The sequence below is a fragment of the Pleurodeles waltl genome, chromosome 8 (assembly GCF_031143425.1).
Source record: "Pleurodeles waltl isolate 20211129_DDA chromosome 8, aPleWal1.hap1.20221129, whole genome shotgun sequence".
NCBI lineage: Eukaryota > Metazoa > Chordata > Amphibia > Caudata > Salamandridae > Pleurodeles > Pleurodeles waltl.
This window is the reverse complement of record NC_090447.1, coordinates 636,210,081-636,231,760: the sequence shown is the minus strand read 5'-3', so window position 1 is coordinate 636,231,760 and position 21,680 is coordinate 636,210,081. Positions and strand designations below refer to the sequence as shown.

The 21,680-nt window shown below is 44.0% G+C and overlaps 1 protein-coding gene across 1 annotated transcript in view; it reads right to left on the bottom strand.

Moving 5' to 3' along the window:
- Window positions 1–21,680, bottom strand: part of PHEX (phosphate regulating endopeptidase X-linked) — a 1,559,577-nt gene that overhangs the window by 255,819 nt on the left and 1,282,078 nt on the right. Inside the window, exon 15 of the mRNA XM_069204739.1 lies at window positions 21,483–21,541. Within this exon, the coding sequence (XP_069060840.1) occupies window positions 21,483–21,541 (59 nt within the window). The remainder of the gene's footprint in view (window positions 1–21,482; window positions 21,542–21,680) is intronic.

Below are 21,680 nucleotides of genomic sequence, written 5' to 3'. Positions count from 1 at the left end.
GGGATTTTGATCTTATAGCACATATTCAGTCAAGTAATAGATGGAAATTTAATAATTCCTTACTTTTCAACACTAATTTTACTCAACTTTTTTAGAAGTTTGCAACACAATTCTTTTTAGAAAATGATACCCCTGAGTTATCTGTTCAGATCATTTGGGATGCTTTCAAAGCGATATCTAGGGATTTTATTATTTCCTATGTTGCCAATCAAATAAAACTGGCTACTAAAAAATTACTTCATTTGATGGTCCGCATCAAACGATTAGAAAATCTATATTACTCTTCCAAGTCTATAAGTTGTCTTAATGAATTACTTCAAGCTAAATTTACTTTCAATAAAAACTCGACTGATATCGCTAATTCTTATCTTCTTAAATCTAGTGCTACGTACTATGGGGGTCAAAACAAATCAGGAAAACTGCTAGCAAATTATCTTAAAATTAAAAATGATAGAACAAAGATAGAATCTATATATAATTCTTCCAACTTTTTATTACATAAGAATGAACATTTTTTGCATACATTTGTTCATTTCTTCACATAATTGTATACTCCTGAATCTTACCCAACGAAGGATCTTATTGATCAATATTTGTCTACCATTAATCCACTTGTACTTCCCTCTAATTAATTTTCTGCTCTTGATAATGATATTTCCATTAAGGAAATTCTTAATGCACTACATTTTATCAAGAAAGGTAAAGCTCCTGGCCCAGATGGCTTTACTTTTGAATTTTATTTACATTTCTTTAAAATATTAGTTCCAAGATTAACTCAACTTTTTACCTATTTTGTCAACCCAAAATCCACTGGAGGCTCCTTTCAAGAGGCTTTAATAGTTCTTATACCAAAAGATAACAAAGATCCAAAGTTTTGTAAGAATTATAGCCCTATTTCTCTAGTTAATTTGGATTATAATTTTCTTATTAAATTATTGCTGTGCGTTTGGAACTGATTCTTCCTAAATTAATTGGTAAAGAGCAGTTTGGTTTTATTAAAGGACGTTTGTTATTCGACAACATAAGATTATTTTTTAAGTCTGTGACATATAAAGACTCTCTATCTGCAATTGCGCTAGATGCTGAAAAAGCTTTTGATTGTGTTAATTGGCTATATATTCTTTCGACACTTTCATGGTTTGGCTTTGGAACTAAATTCATAAATCTAATCTTATCTAATCCTATTATTATATTTCTCTCCTAAAGCTGCTATTTTTTAAAATGGTCTCATCTCTCCCTCGATCTCACTTTATAGAGCAGTTTGTCAGGGATTTCCATTGTCACCGCTTTTATTTGTTCTTGCTTTGGAACCCTTTTTATTGAAACTTAGAGCTAATCCAAATTTTATATGGTTTCCAATATGGGGAAAGGTAGATAAAATGTTCAGCTTATGCTGATGATATCCTACTTTTGATATCAAGTCCAAAATCTTCACTTCCTACTTTCCTATTCGAAGTAGAGAATTTTGTTTCTATTTCAAGCTATAAGTTAAATAAAGATAAGTGTGAAATACTTCCTTTAAATGAATTCTGCTTCCCCGAAGATTTTAAATCTTCAAATTTTCACTGGAACAATGACAAAATTAAATACTTGGGTCTTTGGTTTAAACCTTCTTTTGAAGATACAATTTCCTGTAGTTTTTTCAACTATTTTCTACTCTTGAATCTCTTATATCTAAATGGAACCCTTTATTTTTATCTGGGTGGGGTAGATTAGACTCTCTTAAAATTATGTTGCTTCCTGTAATCCTCTTTTACTTATCAAATATTCCAATTATTATCCCATGCCTTTATGTTAAGAAGTTGAAGTCTATTTTAGCCAAATTGTTATGGAATAATAAGAGACCCAGAATGTCTATCCAAAAATTAATGAGGCCTAAAATCTGTGGAGGGTTTAACTTTCCGAATCCTCGCTCTTATCATAAGGCCTTTTCCCTTAAACAAGCTTCTTATCTATTGAATGAAGATGATTCTACTATTTTACTATCATGGGTTGAAGTTGAAAAGTCATTTGTTGTCCTTTTTACATTTCCGGAGGTATTAACTTTTTCAAATAAACCAACATCTATTTCCCTTCCTTTTTCGAAAAATTCATAGAGAATTCTGCAGCCTATTTTTGCTTCATACAATGGAAACAGAGTACAGTTTCTAAATTTGTCAATTTGGTATAATAAGTACATCAAGTTGAATAATAGAACTATCTACTGGAAAATGTGGCATTTCAAGGGGTTAAAATGGGTGCACCAACTACGTGAAAATGAATCCCCTCTTTCTTTTGTACAGGCACAACTTATTTTTTCATTTCCAGCCTCTTTTGCTTGAAAGTATGATGTTTTAATACATGTCGTGAATAGTTCATATCAATCCTTTCCAGTTCAGCAAGCACTGTGTCCAACCTTCTCCAATTAAGAATCTGCTATTACAGTCTTCATTGGCTTCTTGTATTTATCAAACAATTACAGCTCTTCCTAATGACAGACCTAAATTCGCAATAGAATTACAGTGGGAGAAAGATTTGGATGCTTCATTTTCACCTTCTTTATGGAATAATGTGTTGATTAAAATTGAAAATCCTCAAGAGCAGCTAATGCAATTAAAACTTTATTTTTTATATATAATAGGTTATTATTTACACCATTATCTTTACAGATAATGAATTCTAACCTTCCGTTCTCTTGTTGGTCTTGTAATAGGCCAGTCTCAGATCTTAAACGTATGCTTTTTGATTGTCCATATACATTTCAATATTGGGTTAAAGTATGGAAGCAAATTAACACTATTTTTAGCACCCAAGTTACCTTAAGCTTTACAAAGATATTTTGGGGCAGCCTTGCAGAGGAATGGTCCTGTTATCCAAAAAGTAATATCTTAATCTTAGATCTATTATTGACTGTTGCTTTTGAACAAGTTACAAAAACTTGGAAGGACTCTTCTAAATTATCCTTTCAAGCTTGGTGGTATGGTATATGTTACAACCATAGGCTAGATAGAGCTTATGTTTCCCCCTAATCCCTTGCTATTAAAAGAGATATGTTATGGATACCTGTTACAAATTACCTAAACTCTTTGGCTTATGCTTCATGTAATCATTTTCCTAGAAATGAAGAGGGTTCTAAACCGCCATGAATTGTTTTCCTTTATATTTGATTGTACTTACTTATATTGTTTAGAACTTCCTATGTCTATATACTTAATATATGCATATATAGTCATGTTTCAAAGCATTAATATATCTATTGTGTTTCTCAAAAAGTAATTTTCATGAAATTGAACTGTTATTATATTATTTTACTCATGTCATAAAATGTATTTATATCTTTTAAATATTGTATTAATTATTAATAAACTTTCTTTTTAAACTTAAAAAAAAAGAATAATTTTACACTTTTACGTTCTGAACAAAAATTAAAAGAATTACCACTTAAAGCTGATCACACCATGCATTTGACTTTTACATTGAAGGACTGTGTTGTCTTCTCCCATGCCTTGGAAATGTATGCACTGGTCACTTTTTTTTCTATATTGATATACTAGTGGAAGATCACTCTATTTCACATAACACAGCTACAGGAAAAGAGAAAAATATACTGCATCTGGAGCGACTCCTAAGCCTTTCAAAGAGGCATTTCATGAGGTAATTTCTCTTCCTTCTGCTCCCAGAAGGGAATTAAAATCTCGAATTAAAGCTCGATAACTATAGGAAACGGTTAACTTCTATGTTTGAGGTGATAGCTTGTGGGAAAAGATGACTCTTAGCCTTAAATTTAACATCAGTAATGGTTTATCCCTGCAATAAAACTACAGAAAATGTCCATAAGAACGATCGAGAACACCTTGTTGCAGGCTTTATGAGCAGATCAATAAAGTAAAATATATTTGAGCACTGCACAGATATTACTATGTCATATGCATTGTGAAAAAACAATATTATTCTTGTAAAATGTTATAGCTAGCAATAGTTCCAAGGATTTTCTTTTCCACCAATGAGAAATTAAACTACCGAACATCACATTGAACACTTATTTCTTCTTAACAAAAGACTTGGAGATAATTTGCTTTGGAAAGTGGCTGAAATTAGGGAAAATATGGTCGCAACTAAGGCTTTGTGTCCGGTCAGTTGCCCACCTCAGACACTGATAATGGATAATAGTGTTCCTAAATATATTGGCTTAGAGCCTTTCTAGGAAGGAGAGTGAATGCCTCATGAGGTGTGGTACGTTAGTTGGCTCCCCTGGGTGTCCGCCTGCACATTTCCTAAAGGAGGGTAGGACTGAGGTAGTGTATCAATTTAAGCAGGTTATACATTTTTCTATTTAATTATGATTGGAGCGTAAGGAGTTAAAGAAAACATCGATAGTGGTTTCCTAAAAGCCTGGACACATTCTGGAAGGAATTAATAGCCTAAGCCCCCTACTGCCTTTTCATGTAAAAATTGCTTAAGAGAATGATCACAGAACCAGTTATTTATGCGATCAATCAGCCTCTCAGCTGATTCCAAAGCACATTTAGGAGCCATTAGTTCCCTCTGTGACCAACGATCTGTGAATGATGCTGGACTTTGGTGACTTAGGAGCTGTTTTATTATATTATTATTATTATATATGGTTAAATTCTGCAAGAAGCTGAAGACTTGGCTTTTCACTTAACCAACCTACCCTAGGGAGAGCTAGGCATACACACCTGCTCAGTGCAAGGATATCCTTGCGGTACACATACACCTAACATAACTTTAGCCTTTGCATTCTCAAATGTTTTCCTTTTTTAATTTCTCCAATACAATTATAGTGCCAAATGCATTTGTACAGCCTAGACTGGGCAACTGCAATGCAATTTACCTGGATTAACCTAAGAACTTCTTTACTAAATTACAGAAGATTCATAATGCTGTGGTGAAATTTATTTGAAATGGGTAGTGTATCCAAATAGCTTAGACAGCTACATTGGCTACCAGTATATTACTTTATACATGGGTCCAATTCAAATCATGTTGTATAGCCGACAACATATACCTAAACTGCTCCTGACTTCCAAAGCAAAACGATTGTAAATGTTAATACTTAACAAATTATTGTCTGCAATTGAATTAAATCGTTAATAAACCCTTTAAAATCACACTTAAGCCCACACCACAACGTTGGCGGAAAATGCTGCTTACCGCTGTGCTGACGGGCGCCAACATACCGTGGCCACGGCGGTATACCGCTACGGGTATTATGACCCACACAGATAAATCTGCTATTTTACACACACCCACACAAGTCCGCCAGCCCAAAGGTCAATGATAAACTGGTGGTACCAAAACCCACACCGTTCCGCCAACAGAAATACGCCCACAGCATCATGACCCCCGAATCACTGTGGCGGTCATTCAACCCCAGTACACCACTAGTGGTACAGACCGCGGCACTCAAAAAACACACACACTAACAAAATTACACCACATTGGACAATTAAAACTACACACACCTAACACACATACACACACCACACCCACACCCACACACTCAGACCACTATAAAGACACACCCACAATACCCACAACCCCTTACAATGAAAACAAATATTGCCAACTGAGAGAGAGACAAGCCAGGAGCACCCACTGAAACTGGGCCACATAACACCATCACCCATACATCCACGCACCTCACAGCACACACCCCAGCACATCACCCCACACACCCTCACACATACGATTCATAATACACCCATGGCACCACAAAGACACCCCAGGTTCTCTGAGGAGGAGCTAAGGGTCATGGTGGAGGAAGTCATCCGGGTAGAGCCACTGCTCTTCGGATCACAGGAGTAGCAGACGTCTATTGCTAGGAAGATGGAGCTATGGCAGAGAGTCGTGGACAGGGTCAATGCCGTGGGACAGCACTCAAGAGCAAGGGATGACATCAGGAAAAGGTGGAACAACCTACGGGGGAAGGTGCGTTCCACGGTTGCAAGACACCAGGTAGCTGTACAGAGGACTGTTGGTGGACCCCCACCTCCTCCCCCACAACTAACAACATGGGAAGAGCAAGTCTTGGTGATCATGCATCCTGAGGGCCTCGCAGGAGTAGCAGGAGGACTGGACTCTGGTAAGTCACATCTTTACTACTATATCCCCCAACCTACCAGCATGCCATCACAAACTCCAAACCCCTACCCTCACCCCCATCACTCCACCACCTCACATATACTCCACTATCACAACCCACCCATCCCAATACCAAGCCCTGCATGCAACAACAATGCATGGACACCCATCACAGACCTGCTTGGACACCCAACACCACAGCATTCACACTAGTGACAATCACTTAGCCAAACCAACCACAACCCACACCAGCCAAAGCTGCCTTGCTAATAACAACCATACAGGGAAACATCCATGCACAAGATGGCACATGCAGATACTTTAACACTGCATTTACATCCCCACAGGACCCCCACTCAACGTCACCGGGAGGAGATGCCAGCCACATCCAGTCCCCCCTGAAGATGCCCACAGTGATGACAGCAGCTCTGCACGCCTGGATCACGATGACCAACCTAGCTCATCAGGGAACTCTGGACAGTCGGTTACCCTGCCATGGTCACAAACCACCTCAGAGCCTCCCACCTCAGGACAGCACAGCACCCACCCAGCGGGCCCATACCTCTGTCCCCAGGACATCCAAACAGCAGTGTGTCCACCACTACAGGGAACCCAGGTAACCCCACAAACCCAAGACAATCAGAGACCTGGGGTCAGAAGCAGTGGGCACATGGTTCAGGGGACATAGGCACAGGGCAACAGGGAAGCTGGGAGGACTGTTGTGCAACAGGGGGAGGACAGGCCCAGGGAACCCACTCTCCATGAGGCACTTTCAGGGATCCTGGGAGCATACCACCATTCCCAGGAGACCATGGGCCAGATACTGTACAAGTTGCAGGAGACCCAGTGGCTGCAGGAGGGACAGTACCTGGGGATCAGGGAGGACCTGAAAGACATCCACACCACCCTGGTCACCATTGCAGGGGTGCTGGCAGACATGACCAACACCATGAGGGACGCAGTGTCACACAAATGGGCCCCTGACACTAGCCACACCGAAGAACAGCCCTCCACCTCCTCCAGCGCTAGTGGACAGGAGGCCCCGCCACAGGAACAACAGGCCACCAGCACCCCACACCCTGCAGAAGGAGAACTACCCCTCATGCGGTCCCTGCGATGCAGGCTGAAGCCAGAGAACATTGCCAAGACCCCTGCCAGGAAATAAGACTCTCCTGATTGTCACCCCTCTGTCCCACTCTGTCACCCTGTCCACCTTGAACTGCCATTGCTCACCTTCCTATGCCCCCTTGGACATTGCACCTGTGATACAAATAGACTGGACTCTACCCTGGACTTTCCTCCATCAGCAACCCAGCCCATTGCAATACCCCCTACACTTATAAGCACATAAATAAACACCCTTGGAACAAATTCTAGTGTGGAGTCTGTCAAATTTTTAACATATGTATTAGTTGAACAAAATGTAAACATTGCAGTTGAAATGTACTGCAATATTTACATAGGTATGACTTGTAGTGGGCAGCAGTAAACACACCAGGAGCCAGAGTGGGTCACAGAGACCTGAAAATAGAGATGCCAAAGGGTACAGTAAGTGACCATAGACATTGGGAAATCAGGCTGCCATGTTCAATGTCTAACACAAAACTGCAATGGAAGGTGACCTTACAGTGTCTTACCTGTGTGTCACTGGAAATAGTGTTGAATGAGTGTACTTCTTTTGTCTACATCTTCTTCCTCTGCCTCCACTTCGTCACTGTCCACAGGCTCCACCGCTGCCACAAGACCACCTCCAGGCTCATCCTCCTGGAGAAAAGCACCTGGTGTCTCAAGGCCAGGTTGTGCAACACGCAACATGCAACGATGATCTGGCACACCTTCTTGGGTGAGTAGTACAGGGATCCACCTGTCAGATGGAGGCACCGGAATCTGGCCTTCAGGAGGCCAACAGTTCTCTCAATTATCCTCCTTGTTTGCCCATGTGCCTCATTGTAACGTTCCTCTGCCCTTGTCCTGGCATTCCTCACTGGGGCCAGTAGCCATGAGAGGTTGGGGTAACCAGAGTCAGCTGCAAATATCGAGGGATACCTGTTAGCCACACACTCACCCTTAGGGCCAAAGCCATACCCATATACCACCAGACACTGGGTGGGGACCATGGGCTCACCTATTAGCCACACCCGGTGCCTCTAGAGTTGAGAAATCACATATGGAATGCTGCTAGTCCTCAAGATAAAGGCATCATGCACAGAGCCAGGATACTTGGCATAATAATGGGAGATGTACTGGTCTGCCAAATACACCATGTGCACATTCAGAGAGTGAAAGCTTTTTCTATTCCTGAACACTTGTTCACTTCTCGGGGGGGGAGGGGAGAACAAAGGCAATATGTGTACCATCAATGGCACCAATGTTGGTGGGGATATGTCCCAGGGCATAAAAGTCAGCCTTCACTGTGGCCAAATCCTTCACCTGGGGGAATACGATGTAGCTGCGCATGTGTTTCAGCAGGGCAGACAACACTCTGGTCAGCACGTTGGAAAACATTGGCTGAGACATCCCTGATGCCATGGCCAGTGTCGCTTGGAAGGAATCACTTGCCAGGAAATGGAGCACTGACAGGACCTGCACTAGAGGGGGGATACCTGTGGGCTGGCGGATAGCTGACATCGGGTCTGGCTCCAATTGGGCACATAGTTCTTGGATTGTGGCCCTGTCAAGTCTGTAAGTCAGGATAATGTGCCTGTCCTCCATAGACACCAGGTCCACCCGGGGTCTGTACACAGGGGATGTCTCCATCTCCTATTCATCCTCAGCGGTTGAACTCTAAGGTGAAAACCAGTGAGCAGAGGGTCATATTCACACATGTTAAGATAAATCTGCATCTCTTCCTTTACAGAAACAGTATGTGAATTCGAGAGTCAGTTGATGTACCAATGTCTGCTGTGACGCAGTTAGGTGCCATGACCTGTGCCCCCCTGAAATGGCTGCTGCCTGACCTCTGAAGAGAGACAATTGGAAATTAGGTAATTCTGCTGGCGTTGTGTGCCATTGCGGTCAGGGGTCGATGACCGCCGTGCAACTTTGCATTGGTTATTATTGGTCCCTATGAGTTCCAGGAGCCAATGGCGATGTACGCCAGCGGTGACGGTATGCACCGCCCCGGACGTGACTGCCATTTTCTATCTGCTCACTCACTTGCTACCTGACCTTTAACAGGAGAGGACCTACACTGCAAGTGCTGCTGTGACCTATGTCTGGAAGTGACAATGGCCCGAGTGTCTGGGGAAAGAGCCCCCGCCTTCACTTCGGAGGAGTTGGAGAGACTGGTGGATGGGGCCCTACCCCAGTACACTTTACTCTATGGTCCTCCAGACAAACAGGTGAGTACACTGTGAGCATGATGCGTGGGCCATGAATGTATGGATTGTGTGTGTGTAAGCCTCGCGTAGGGGGGGCTGAGGGGTCCTGGGCAGAGTGCTGCATGTCTGGTGGTCAATGTCTGTGCGTAAGGGGATTGGAGGAATATTGTGGGCGGTATGACTAATCTCTTTTTCTATGCATATTTTTCTGCAGGTCAGCGCCCATAAAAAAACGGGGTATTTGGCGTGCCATCGCCAAGGAGGTGTGGACCCTGTGGGTCTTTGACAGGCAGAGCACCCACTGGGGCAAACAGTGGGAGGACCTGCGCCGCTGGGCAGTGAAGACGGCGGAGGCCCAGCTGGGGCTGGCCTCCCAACAAGGAAGGGGTGCCTGTCGTAGGCTGACTCCCCTGGTGTTCCGCATCATGGCGGTGGCCTATCCGGAGTTGGATGGGCGCTTGAAGGCATCACAGCAGCCACAAGGGGCTGAGTACAGATTCAGATTTATGACTTTGGTGCATTAAGTTTTACCTGGGTGGGGGATGTGGGCTGTGGGTGCCCCTAGGCCAGGGCGAACTAGCAGGGTAGGTCCCTTGATGGTCAGACTCTGGAGCACTCTAAACCCCAATAGTGGTAGTCGGCATCTACTACTGGGCAGGGTCCTGTGGGTTTCAGGTGTGCAGCTAATGGCCTTAGACAATGTCATGGGCTGGTGACTAGCTTTGTAACTGGTAGTGCATGGCCTAGTGCATGGGGCTGCTCCCTGTGTGTTGTGTACGCCCATGGTAGTGTTGTTGCTGGCACTGACCAAGTGCATCATCTGTCTCTCCCCCCACCTTCTTGTTTTGTCACCCTGTCCTTGTTTGCATTAGCATCATCTGGCGGAGGAGCTGAGGCACCAGCGACGGAGGTAGCTGCATCCCACATGGGACTGGTGGCCGAATCCACCAACGATGAGGGCACCAGTGGGACGGAGGGCGAGGAGAGCACCATGACAGAGACAGGAGGGGACACTACCGACAGCGACTCCTCCTCTGATGGAAGCTCCCTGGCGGTGGAGGACACCTCTGTTCCCACCCCAACAACAGGTACAGCTGCCACCCCTGTACCAGCACCACCCTCCCAGCAGCCCCTCAGCGTGTTTCCCGTGCCCGCTCACTTAGGAGGGGGGCATCCCCTTAACCCCAGGCACCTCAGGACCTGCCCCAGTAAGCCCTGCTGCCCTCAGTGAGGAGGCTATTGACCTCCTGAGATCCCTCACTGTTGGCCAGTCAACCATACTGAATGCCATCAAGGGTGTTGAAAGGCATTTGCAACAAACAAATGCATACCTGGAGGGCATTCACTCTGGCGTGGTGCCCCAACAGAGAGCATTTCAGTCTATGGCCTCCGCACTGATGGCAGCCATTGTCCCTGTCTCCAGCCTCCCCCGTTCAACTTCCTCTACCCAGTCCCAATCCCCTCAACCCCAGTCTATCCCAAGCACACCTTCGGACCAGCAATCACCGAAATCAACACACAGAAGTGGCTCAGGCAAACACAAGCACCACACTTCATCTCACAGGCATTCACACAAGCACCATCCCCATGCAGACACACCAACATCTACTGCCTCCACTGTGTCCCCCTCCTCCTCCTTGTCCACCCTTCTCCAGTTGCTTCTCCACTCACACCTGCATGCACTACATCCTCATCCACTACCTCCATCACCATCACGCCTATCACTACACGCCCCTCACTGGCAGTCACCACTCCCACATCAATGCACGCATCCCCTGTGTCCTCTCTCACTGTGTCTGTGACCCCTCCAACCATAGCAGACAAATGCAAGCACACACCCACCCAACAGCTATCCACCTCACAACAGCATCCAGCTCATGCACCTGCACCCAAACACAGCAGACTGACACCTCCTACAACCACTCCCTCTTCCTCCACTCCCAAACCTTCACCCTCTTCCCACCCCAGTGTTCCTAAGAAGCTTTTCCTCGCCAACATTGACCTGTTCCCTACACCTCCCCCCCATCCTTCACCTCGGGCCAGGGTGTCCAGAACCCAGCACCTCAGGCACCCAGTCCACGTCTGCTGTGGTTTTTACAGCTGTGAGAGGCTCCAAGGAGGCACCTGTCAGCCCAGCCAGTGTGCCACCAACACCTGCCAAGGCCAAGAAGGTTCCACCACCTGGCAAGGGCAAGAAGCATCCAGCAAGGGGAAGGGGGCACAACCAGCCAGCAAGGCCAAGTCAAAGACTAAAGCTGGCAGAAGCAAGGAGGCACCACCATCTGCCAAGGGAAGGAAGGGGCACAGAACACCAGCCATGGCACTTCAGATGTCCGAGGCTGCTGGTGAAGGCTTGGAGGCTACCACCACAACCACCAGCACCGCCACCTGGACCGCAGCCAGCACCGCCACCTGCCCCGCGGCCAGCACCGCCACCTGCACTGCCGCAAGCAGCACCACTGGCAGCAGGCCCAGTGGGCAGCTGTCCGAGGCTGCTGGTGAAGGCCTGGAGGCTACCACCACCACTGCCAGCACCGCCACTTGCAGCGCAACTACGATTCACTGAGCAGCCATCACCGCCGGTGAGCAGTGTGTAGTAGTGACTACATGGGATGCAGTGCATCCTGCCCCCTGCAAAAGCTGTTGTTGTGACACCCAGGTGAGAGACTGTGACATAGCCCCATCCAAGATGAAGGACACTGGGCACAAAGCCCCCTCCAGAACCAGTGGAAGAAGCCATCCACTCAGCCCCTCCTTGCCACGATGAAGCACACTGGGCACAAGGCCCCCTACAGAACCAGTGGAAGAAGCCATCCACTCAGCCCCTCCTTGCCAGGATGAAGCACAATGGGCACAAAGCCCCCTCCAGAACCAGTGGAAGAAGACATGCACTCAGCCCCTCCTTGCCAGGATGAAGCACACTGGGCACAAAGCCACCTACAGAACCAGTAGAAGAAGCCATCCACTCAGCCCCTCCTTGCCAGGATGAAGCACACTGGGCACAAAGCCCCCTCCATACCAGTGGAAAAAGCCACCCACTAGAGAGACTGTGGCTTTGCACTCCCCAGGACCAGGCAGTGGCAGACCACCCACTAGAGAGACTGTGGCCTTGCACTCCCCAGGACCAAGCAGTGGGCAAACCACCCACTTAAGAGACTGTGGCCTTGCACTCCCCAGGACCAAGCAGTGGGCAAACTACCCACTTGAGAGACTGTGGTCTTGCACTCCCCAAGACCAAGCAGTGAGCAGACCACCCACTTGAGAGAGTCTGAAGCCTTGCACTCCCCAGGACCAAGCAATGGCATGGAGCCCCCTCCAGGAGCAGTGGCATAGTACCATCTTCCGGCTGAGGTGCCCCCCATTCCCCATCCCCCTAGGTGCCTGTGTGTTTTCAACCTCATGCCCGTGCAGTGTTCTCTCTGTATTGAGGCAGGAATCAAGTGTGGGCTTGGCCTATGTGTTCTGGCCCAGTGGGTCACGGACAATTTTTGTGTGGACATTGTCCCACCTTTTGTATATATTGTATATATTGTACATACGTTTTTTTTCTCTCTGAATGTATTTCTAATATTACAATCATTTGACTCCATTCCTTTTGTCCTTGCTTTATTCCTGAGGGTTACGAGGTGTATATGTAATGTTGTTACATGTGTTTGTGTGTATGGTGTTGTGAGTGAGGGTGGGGGTGTTACGTGATGCATGTGTGTGTCACTCTCTTTTTCCTACCCCCTCCCCTGTGCGCTAGGTGCAATACTCACCGTGGTCGTCTTCGCCGGCGTTGGTGTTCCTGGTGTATGAGAAGATACACCAGCATGGGGAACACCTGCAGCTCGGGCTCCATGGTGTTGTCATTCTTCCTTGAGTGTCGAGAGGTGAGTCATTTCCCTTCAGAGTAGTGTTTCCCCTGTGCTTTTGATGGCGTTGGTACTGCCCCGGAAAAGCTGCCAGATGGGTGGGTTGTAATGGAGTGGGTGGTACATTGTCTTCCGCCTGGCTGTTGGCGGTTACTGCCACGGTGTTTGTTGCTCCTGCCGTGGCAGTCGGAGTGTTAAAGTGGCTTTATGTGTTGGTGGTTTACGCTGTGGTCATGATCCCAATTTTTTTACAGCCGGCCTGTTCGCAGTATCACCGCCGCTTTATCACCGACTGCCAGGGTTGTAATGAGGGCCTGAATCTCTTTCAGTGTTCATGGCAGTTGAAGTAAATAATAGCTCCTTATCTACTCTTGTTGTCGACTAATTAAGTTCCCTACAACCAATGGCAGGGGTTATATGATGAGTATACTCAAAGTTTAAGATAAATAATCCTTGCTTTCGCAAAGGCATAGACTAGAATCGGAACTAACCGTAGATTTTGTTAACCACAAAGAGAAAATAAAGGCTTCTTGTGGTCACCAATACTCAAACTTATGTATGTCTAGATGTATGCATTTAAAAATAAGAATACTAAATTAAACAAATAAAACAAAAAGGAGAGCATGTCTCTTCTGGCATTTGAATACATTAGATATTCCATTAAAAAAAAATGAACAAAGAACTAAGGAATGTGGATAGAGTGCAAAAATCTCTGAAACAATTTGTGTTTTTTTGGCAGCACTTTTCTAGATATTGTATGTTCACAATGACAAGCATCTTGGGTTTAGCAAGCCTAACAGTAACTTTGTAGGTGACAGAGCTCTAGTGAGGCCTCAAAAGGGCACGCTGTAGATGGGTTGTATAATTTGCGGTGATAATGCTGTATATTGTTGTGTGAATTCCCTTGCTAATTACTGTGAGGATTGCACTAATAGCTTCATTTAGATATTTGCTAATAACATTTATGCTCAGTAATGTTGATCTATTAGAACTAATGCAATCCAGGATAAAAATATGCCATACTTATACTGTTTCTCCAGAGTAATGGCGGTTTATCAAGCAAAGTTAGTGCACTTGCCTTGTGGTCTGAGGTCCCAATCTTCTGCTCTTTTTACCTTCTTGAAAATCAAGAACAAGAAATTTGGCAGGAGATCTTTCAGAGTGATTACAGCTGAGTTATGGAATCGGCCTCCTTTATTTATATGATGTGAAATAACCTTACTCAGATTCAGGAAAAAGCTACAAACATGGTTATTCTTACCATGCTTTCTTCATCTTTCTGGAAAGAGCAAGTCTATGGTCTATTGGCCATAATAAACATATTTTCAGTGAATGGTAGTCATTTTTGCCACTAGCTATTGTTAGATTACTCTGAGTAACTTCAGTGAGTGAGAGGACTGCTTAAATAAATTTAAAAAAATACATTTAAGTAAGGAGAACGTTTTTACATTAGATTATATTAAGAAATGGGGTAAGAAATAAAAAGCATGGTATGAAGTTATTTTTCAATCTAAAGAATAAAAAGAGTGCATCAGTAACAGGTTTGTTTGCTTGTAATATGCATTCAATCCTGCAAGAAGGATTTCTGATGTCCCAATTTTGTTTATTTGTATTTCCTGCTCTTAATTATTATATTTGTTCAATAAATGACTTTTTCTACATATGCGGTACACATATTACCAGCAGGCTTCTGTGGATTTTCCATCAATTTTTCTAGCTAAAGTGGCATATGCACCAACGTTGCTGGATAAACGTAAATTACACCTGAGAAACACAATAAATATGGCAGATTTTTATCCTGAATTGCATTTGTTGTAATAGATCAACATTACCAAGCATAAATGTTGTTAGCCAATATCTAAATTAAGCTCTTAGTGCTATCCTCACAGTAACTGCAGGGGAATTCACACAACAGTATACATCATCATCACTACAAATTCCATAATCCACCTGTTGCTTGCCCCCTTCAGACCTTTTTAAAGTCCTCACTACTGCCCTTTCATCTATAAAGTTACTCTTCGGCTGGATAAACCCAAGAGGTTTGTCATCATGAACATGTAAAATCTTGAAAAGTGCTGCTGAAAAACACATATTTTCAGAGATTATTACACTCTACCCACATTTCTTATTTTTTGTAACTTTCTTTTAGATGGAATATCTAATTTATCATAAAGCCAGAAAAGACATGCTCACCTTTTTGGTTTATGTTTTTAATATGCTATTACTATTTTTAAATGCATTTAGCTAGACATACATCATTGTGAGTCTTAAAAGCTTAAAGGCTATGGAGTATCAGTAGCAGTCCTGTGCTTGCTCAGCTTCCGAGGTACCAATCCACGGCGACTAAGAAGACTTTACTTTCTCTTTGTCTGTGGTTAACACAGTCTAGTGTTAACTCCAATTCTAGGCTATGCCCTTGCTAAGGAGGGGATTTTTATATCTTAAACGTTGAGTATAATCATCCAATATTCCCAGCTATTGGTCTTATGCACCTTTCTTAGTCAACACGGAGAGATGATAAGGAGTTATCATTTACATCAACTACCCTGAACAGTGAAAGAAATTGAGTTTTATTTTAAAGGGTTTATCGACACATTAATTCAATTTCAGACATAAATTCAGTAAGAATTAAAATGTAGTCATTATGTTTACAGATTCAAATAATCCAGTGTTAGAAATGGGGTCTTTGGTTGGCAGTCAGGTTACCCCCTGTCCAAGCATGGACCCTCACTCTAGTCAGGGTAAGTCACACACAATCCAAATGATCCTCTACCCACCCTCTGGTAGCTTGGCACTGAGCAGTCAGGCTTAACTTAGAAGGTAAAGTGTAAAGTATTTGTGCAACAAATCATGAAATAACACAGTATTGCACCACAACAATACACCACACAGTGTTTAGAAAAATATATATAATATTTAACTGATAAGATGCAGGTTAAACCGATTAAAATGCAAAAGGTATATTTTAAGATATCACTGTAAAAGTGATATGAATTGTCTTTAGTCTTTTAAAAGCAATGCATGTCTCTTTCAAGCACAAAGTACCTGGTTCGCATTCAAAATCTCCACAAAGAACCGCAGAGGAGGAGAGGCGTGGAAACAAATGGGGTGTGCGTCGATTTCTCGGGCCACACATGGCGATGTGTCATTTAGTTTTCATGCAGGGATGGCTATGCATCAATTTCCGACGCTCAGTGTTGGATCCTCTTAGGGGTTGCAGGGTTTTTGGACACCCCGGGATGATGCGTGGATTTCTGGTGCTGACAGGACGAAGTCACAGGGGCTGCGTCAATCCGGTGGGCGTTGCGTGGAAATTTCTACCGCTTGGCAGGCGCTGCGTTCATTCCTCTCTGGAAGTCGGGCTGCGTCGTTCCGGGTCGGCTATGCATCGATCCAGTGGGCAGTGCGTCGAATTTCTGGTCGCAACACTGTCACTGCGTCGATTTTCTCATTGCAAAGTTGGGCTGCATCGTTCTGGTTTGGCATGCAGTGTATTTTTCATCAGGGTGCAGGCTGTGCATCGTTTCTGGCAGGCTGTGAGTCGATTTTCGCCGCACCAGGAGTCCTTCTTGTAGAGATGAAGTCTTTTCGGTACTGAGACTTCAGGGAACAGGAGGCAAGCTCTATCCAAGCCCTTGGAGAGCACTTCTTCACCACAGCCAGAGAGTAGCAAGGCAGCAGGGCAACAGCAAGACAGCAGTCCTTCACCGAAAGCAGTCAGGTGAGTCCTTTGGGCAGCCAGGCAGGTCTTCTAGTCAGGATGCAAGTTCTGGTTCAGGTTCTCTTCTCTAGGAAGTGTCTGAGTTGGTAGGGGCAGAGGCCCTGTTTAAATACCCAAATGTGCCTTTGTAGTGGGGGAGACTTCAAAGAGTGGCTTAGAAGTGCACAAGGTCCCTTTTCAGTTCAATCCTGTCTGCCAGGGCCCAAGTAGGGTGTGTGGCAGTCCTTTGTGTGAGGGCAGGCTATTGTCCTTTGACATGCAAGTGTCAGGCCCTTCACCCTCCCAGCCCAGGAAGACCCATTCAAAATGCAGATGTATGCAAGTGAGGCTGAGTATCCTCTGTTTGGGGTGTGTCTGAGTGAATGCACAAGGGAGCTGTCAAACAAACCCAGCCAGATGTGGATTGTAAGGCACAGAAGCATTTAAGTGCAAAGAAATGCTCACTTTCTAAAAGGGGCATTTCTAAAATAGTAATATTAAATCCAACTTCATCAGTCAGCAGGATTGTGTATCACCATTCTAGCCATACTAAATATGACCTTCCTACTGCTTTCAGATCAGCAGCTACCACTCAAACAAGATATGAGGGTAGCCCCAATGTTATCCTATGAAGGGAGCAGGCCTCACAGCAGGGTAAAAACGAATTTAGGAGTTTTACACTACCAGGACCTGTAAACTACAAGGTACATGTCCTGCCTTTTGCCTACACAGCACCCTGCCCTATGGGTTACCTAGTGCATACCTTAGGGGTGACCTATATGTAGAAAAAGGGGAGTTTTAGGCTTGGCAAATACTTTTAAATGCCCAGTTGAATTGGCATTGAAACTGCACACACAGGCCTTGCAATGGTAGGCCTGAGACAAGGTTAATGTGCTACTTAAGTGTGTGGCACAATCAGTGCTGTAGGCCCACTAGTAGCATATAATCTACAGGCCCTGGGCACACATAGTGCACTCTACTACAGACTTATAAGTAAATTAAATAGTCTAATTCGGTATGATCCAATGTTTCCATGTTTAAAAGAGAGAGAGCATACGCACTGGTTAGCAGTGATAAAGTGTGCAGAGCTTTAAAACCAGCAAAAAGAGTATCTAAAAAGTGGAGTGAGGCAGGCAAAAAGTTAGGGAGGCCACCCTAAGGCTGTCAGGTCTAACATCCATAAATTGATCTATAGTAGTCAACAAGGAGAGATGATAAGATGGTATCCTTTACATCAACAACCATGAACATTGAAAGACATTTAGGGGCATATTTAAAAGCCGCTACCACCATTCAAACACCACATTAGCATCATTTTTATGCTAATGTGACATTAGAAGGCAAAAAAACACCACACCATATTTACAAAGTGGTACAATGCATGCATTGCCTCACTTTGTAACCCTTTGGGCTACATTATGCCTGCACCAGGCATAATGTATGCAAAGGGGGTGTTCCCCATTAGGGGCGGCAAACAAATGGTGCAAGGAAATCTAAGAGATTTCCTTGCATCATTTTTTTCAGCACTTTTAACGCCTGCTCAGAGCAGGCATTAAAAAGGTGGCATGACACTGAATACAATAAGCTCCTATGTTCTCTGCAGGAGTAGTGCCAACATCTTGGCACTACTCCTGCAGAGTACATCAATAGCGTAAACAAAAATCACATTATTGCCCCTACCTTGCACCATAGTGCGCTATATTTTAAATACAGGGCACACATGGTGGCGGTAGGGGGAGCTAAGGGGCGCAAGAAAAGTAGCGCTACACTGTGCGCATCACCACTTTTCTTAAATATGCCCCTGAGTGTGATTTTAAACTTTAAAGGGTTAATTAACACATTCATTAAATTACAGACATTAACTCAGCAATATTAAAATTTTTGTCATCATTATTACAGATTCAAATAATCCATAAATCGATATTTCAAGACAAGATAAAATACCACATTAGTAAGAATTACACAAAGGATAGAGAAAATGCAACAAGTGTCTTCCGTAGAAGAAAGTCCCAAATTCTAAACGAAAGAACATTGGGGATGAAGAACATTTCATTTCAGAAAGAAAGGTAATGTGTCAGTTCCGAAAACCCAAATGAAAGGTTGTGATCAGAGAAGAAGAATACTTAAGCATGAAACGTTAGCACTCAAGCAGTGGAAATTAGAAAAGATTGAAAAGGCATTCTCAGTCTTTAGTCAGCAGGCATCTCTAAGATCTGCTTCCAAAGTTCTGCTGCAGTCGCTCCACACCTAGTCAAAGGTCTGTGGAGAAAGGGCTCTTGAAAAAGAAGGGTCTCTCTATCTCTCTCTAACTAATCTATGGACACACGCTAATATAATCCAATCAAAATATTAACAACATTATTCCCACTCCCTGCTTCAGTGAACCAATCATTCTTCAGCAAACACTGAAAGCAGGTAAACTCCCCAGTTTCTCCTGTCTTCTCAATAAGCTATGCAACTATGTCCTTGGATTGTTACTTAGAACCAATCTTGTGGTTCAGACAGTTCTACCCAAAAGTTGTGTTTTGTGCCATCAGCTCCTTTCCTCCCGGTGAGAACCTCACTATCAGTTGTCCAATACATAATAAGATAACTATTCACTACCTAACAGAGGGCTTCTAGAAAATTATAGCATCTGTAGTCTGAGGAGAAAATCCTCTTGTAAAAACAACAGTTTTAAGGAAAAAACAGGCCTTTAAGTTCTAACGTGTAAAGTCGACATTTAAGCAGTTAGTTTAACTTAAGTCAATGCAATATGTTACTTTACCTGTGTGCTTATAATGCCTAAGTGTGATTACCTACAACAAATTTTGCACTTTTTATGCATGTGTTATTCAGCACTTTTCGGGTAATTGTGTTTATTTTGAAGATGAGGACATTCGCTCTATTTGTATCCAAAACTATGCTTCTTTTGAGTAAGGGTTGAGAAACATCACTGTATCCACAATCTGTCTGCAGTGACAGTGTGCATTCTCAGTGGAGATTTACATTCTTAAGACCTGTTCAAGGATGTTCAGGCATGTTCTGAACCACTGGTGGGCCTGTGTAATTTTTCTTATTTTGTTTCTGTTTTATTCGATACTTGCACAATGTTGCATATCAGATATTGCAAACAACTTAAGTGGTATTGAGTGTTTATATAAAAATGGAGACAATGTCATATGGAAAGATCACCTTTGAAACAAGGCATAGGTTTAAAAGAATGTAACTTATTTAGATAATGAGAGGGAAGCTACAGTTGTCTAAGATGTCACTCAAAACCCTAAGTTGAAAACATCCTCTCACAAATTGTACAATTGTTTGGTATGTATGGCTTCTCAGACTCTCTCCCCTCCTTATTTGAGAAATACACAGATTGAGGAATTATAGATTCTGTGACAAATGCTGGTCAATGTTGCCGACCTTTATATGGGTCTGATTATGATCGCCGGGGTCACGGTGGCGGTCGGACGCCTGCAGTTGTGGTGGTCTGACCGCCACGTTATGAGCATGGCGGAGCCGCCACGGTCCCACTGCTGACACCGCCAGGCTGCCGCCAACCTGCACACTAGCGGTCCTGGCGGTTGTAATCCAGGGCAGCGCTGCAAGCAGCACTGCCCAGGGGATTACGAGTCCTCAACCGCCAGCCTGTCCATGGCAGTTTACACCGCCACGGAAAGGCTGGCTAAATGTGGGTATCAGGGGGCCCTATGCACAGCCCATTTGCACATTCCACTCCCCGAATTATGGGCAGTGGAATGCGCGATGGGTGCTGCTGCACCGCCACATTGCCACCAGCTCCATTAGGAGTCGGCTGCAATGTTAAGGCCCTGTTCCCCGCTGGGTCGGCCGGCAGGTGGAAACTGTTTTTCCGCCCGCCGGCCCAGCGGGAAACTCAAATTAAGCCGGCGGGGTTCAGGCCAAACAGGCGACCTGATGGAGGGATGAGATTGGCATCTGCCAAACTCATAATGGGGGCCAAAGTCTCTGCTCGGAGAAACCCAACTCCTGGTAGAGACAATGGTGGTTGAAGTTGCAGGAGTGAGCCCCACTTTCCCTAATTTTCCTGAGGTTTCTAGAGACAAAATACAGGTGGTAGATCAGCAGAAGATAGATCATGTGTTTCAGAGCCCATAGCTGTGCTAACATGATAGCAGAACAGTGAGAAAACTAAACTTGTTTTTTCAAATGCTCTGGCATTACAGCAGTAAACGGCAAGGTTTCAGAACCCGGGAAAAGAAAATAGTTTTCCATAAAAGTCACAAAGAACATTGTGCACTTATTCATGAATCTCTTTTACCTTTAGGACATGCGGGACTTACGTATTTTGACTTTAAAGTTAAGAATATAGGCTATGCATATTTTCAATTTACATTTCATCACTACTTTATCTGCAGAAAAGCACTGGGTACCCTGTACTACTAAAAAGACACAAAAATATGATTAGCTGCAGAGTGGGCTTTGTTGGAACTGTTTTATGCAATCTGAAAATGTCAAGGAAATTGCAATATTTTTCAGTAGAAGTTTTAGAATTTAGATACTCACTAATCTGATTGGTAGAAGCGCTGTAGAAGGCATTGACGGTTGTTGGATTTGTAAACCACCTGCACAATGAGAAATAAAATATGATGCAAAACACATCTTAATACTCTGTAGGACCATTAAAACCATATAGAAATTGTCTAAATTAAAAGAATTAGGGAGGAGGAGCATTCATTGCTGTATAGTAAACCACAAAAGATG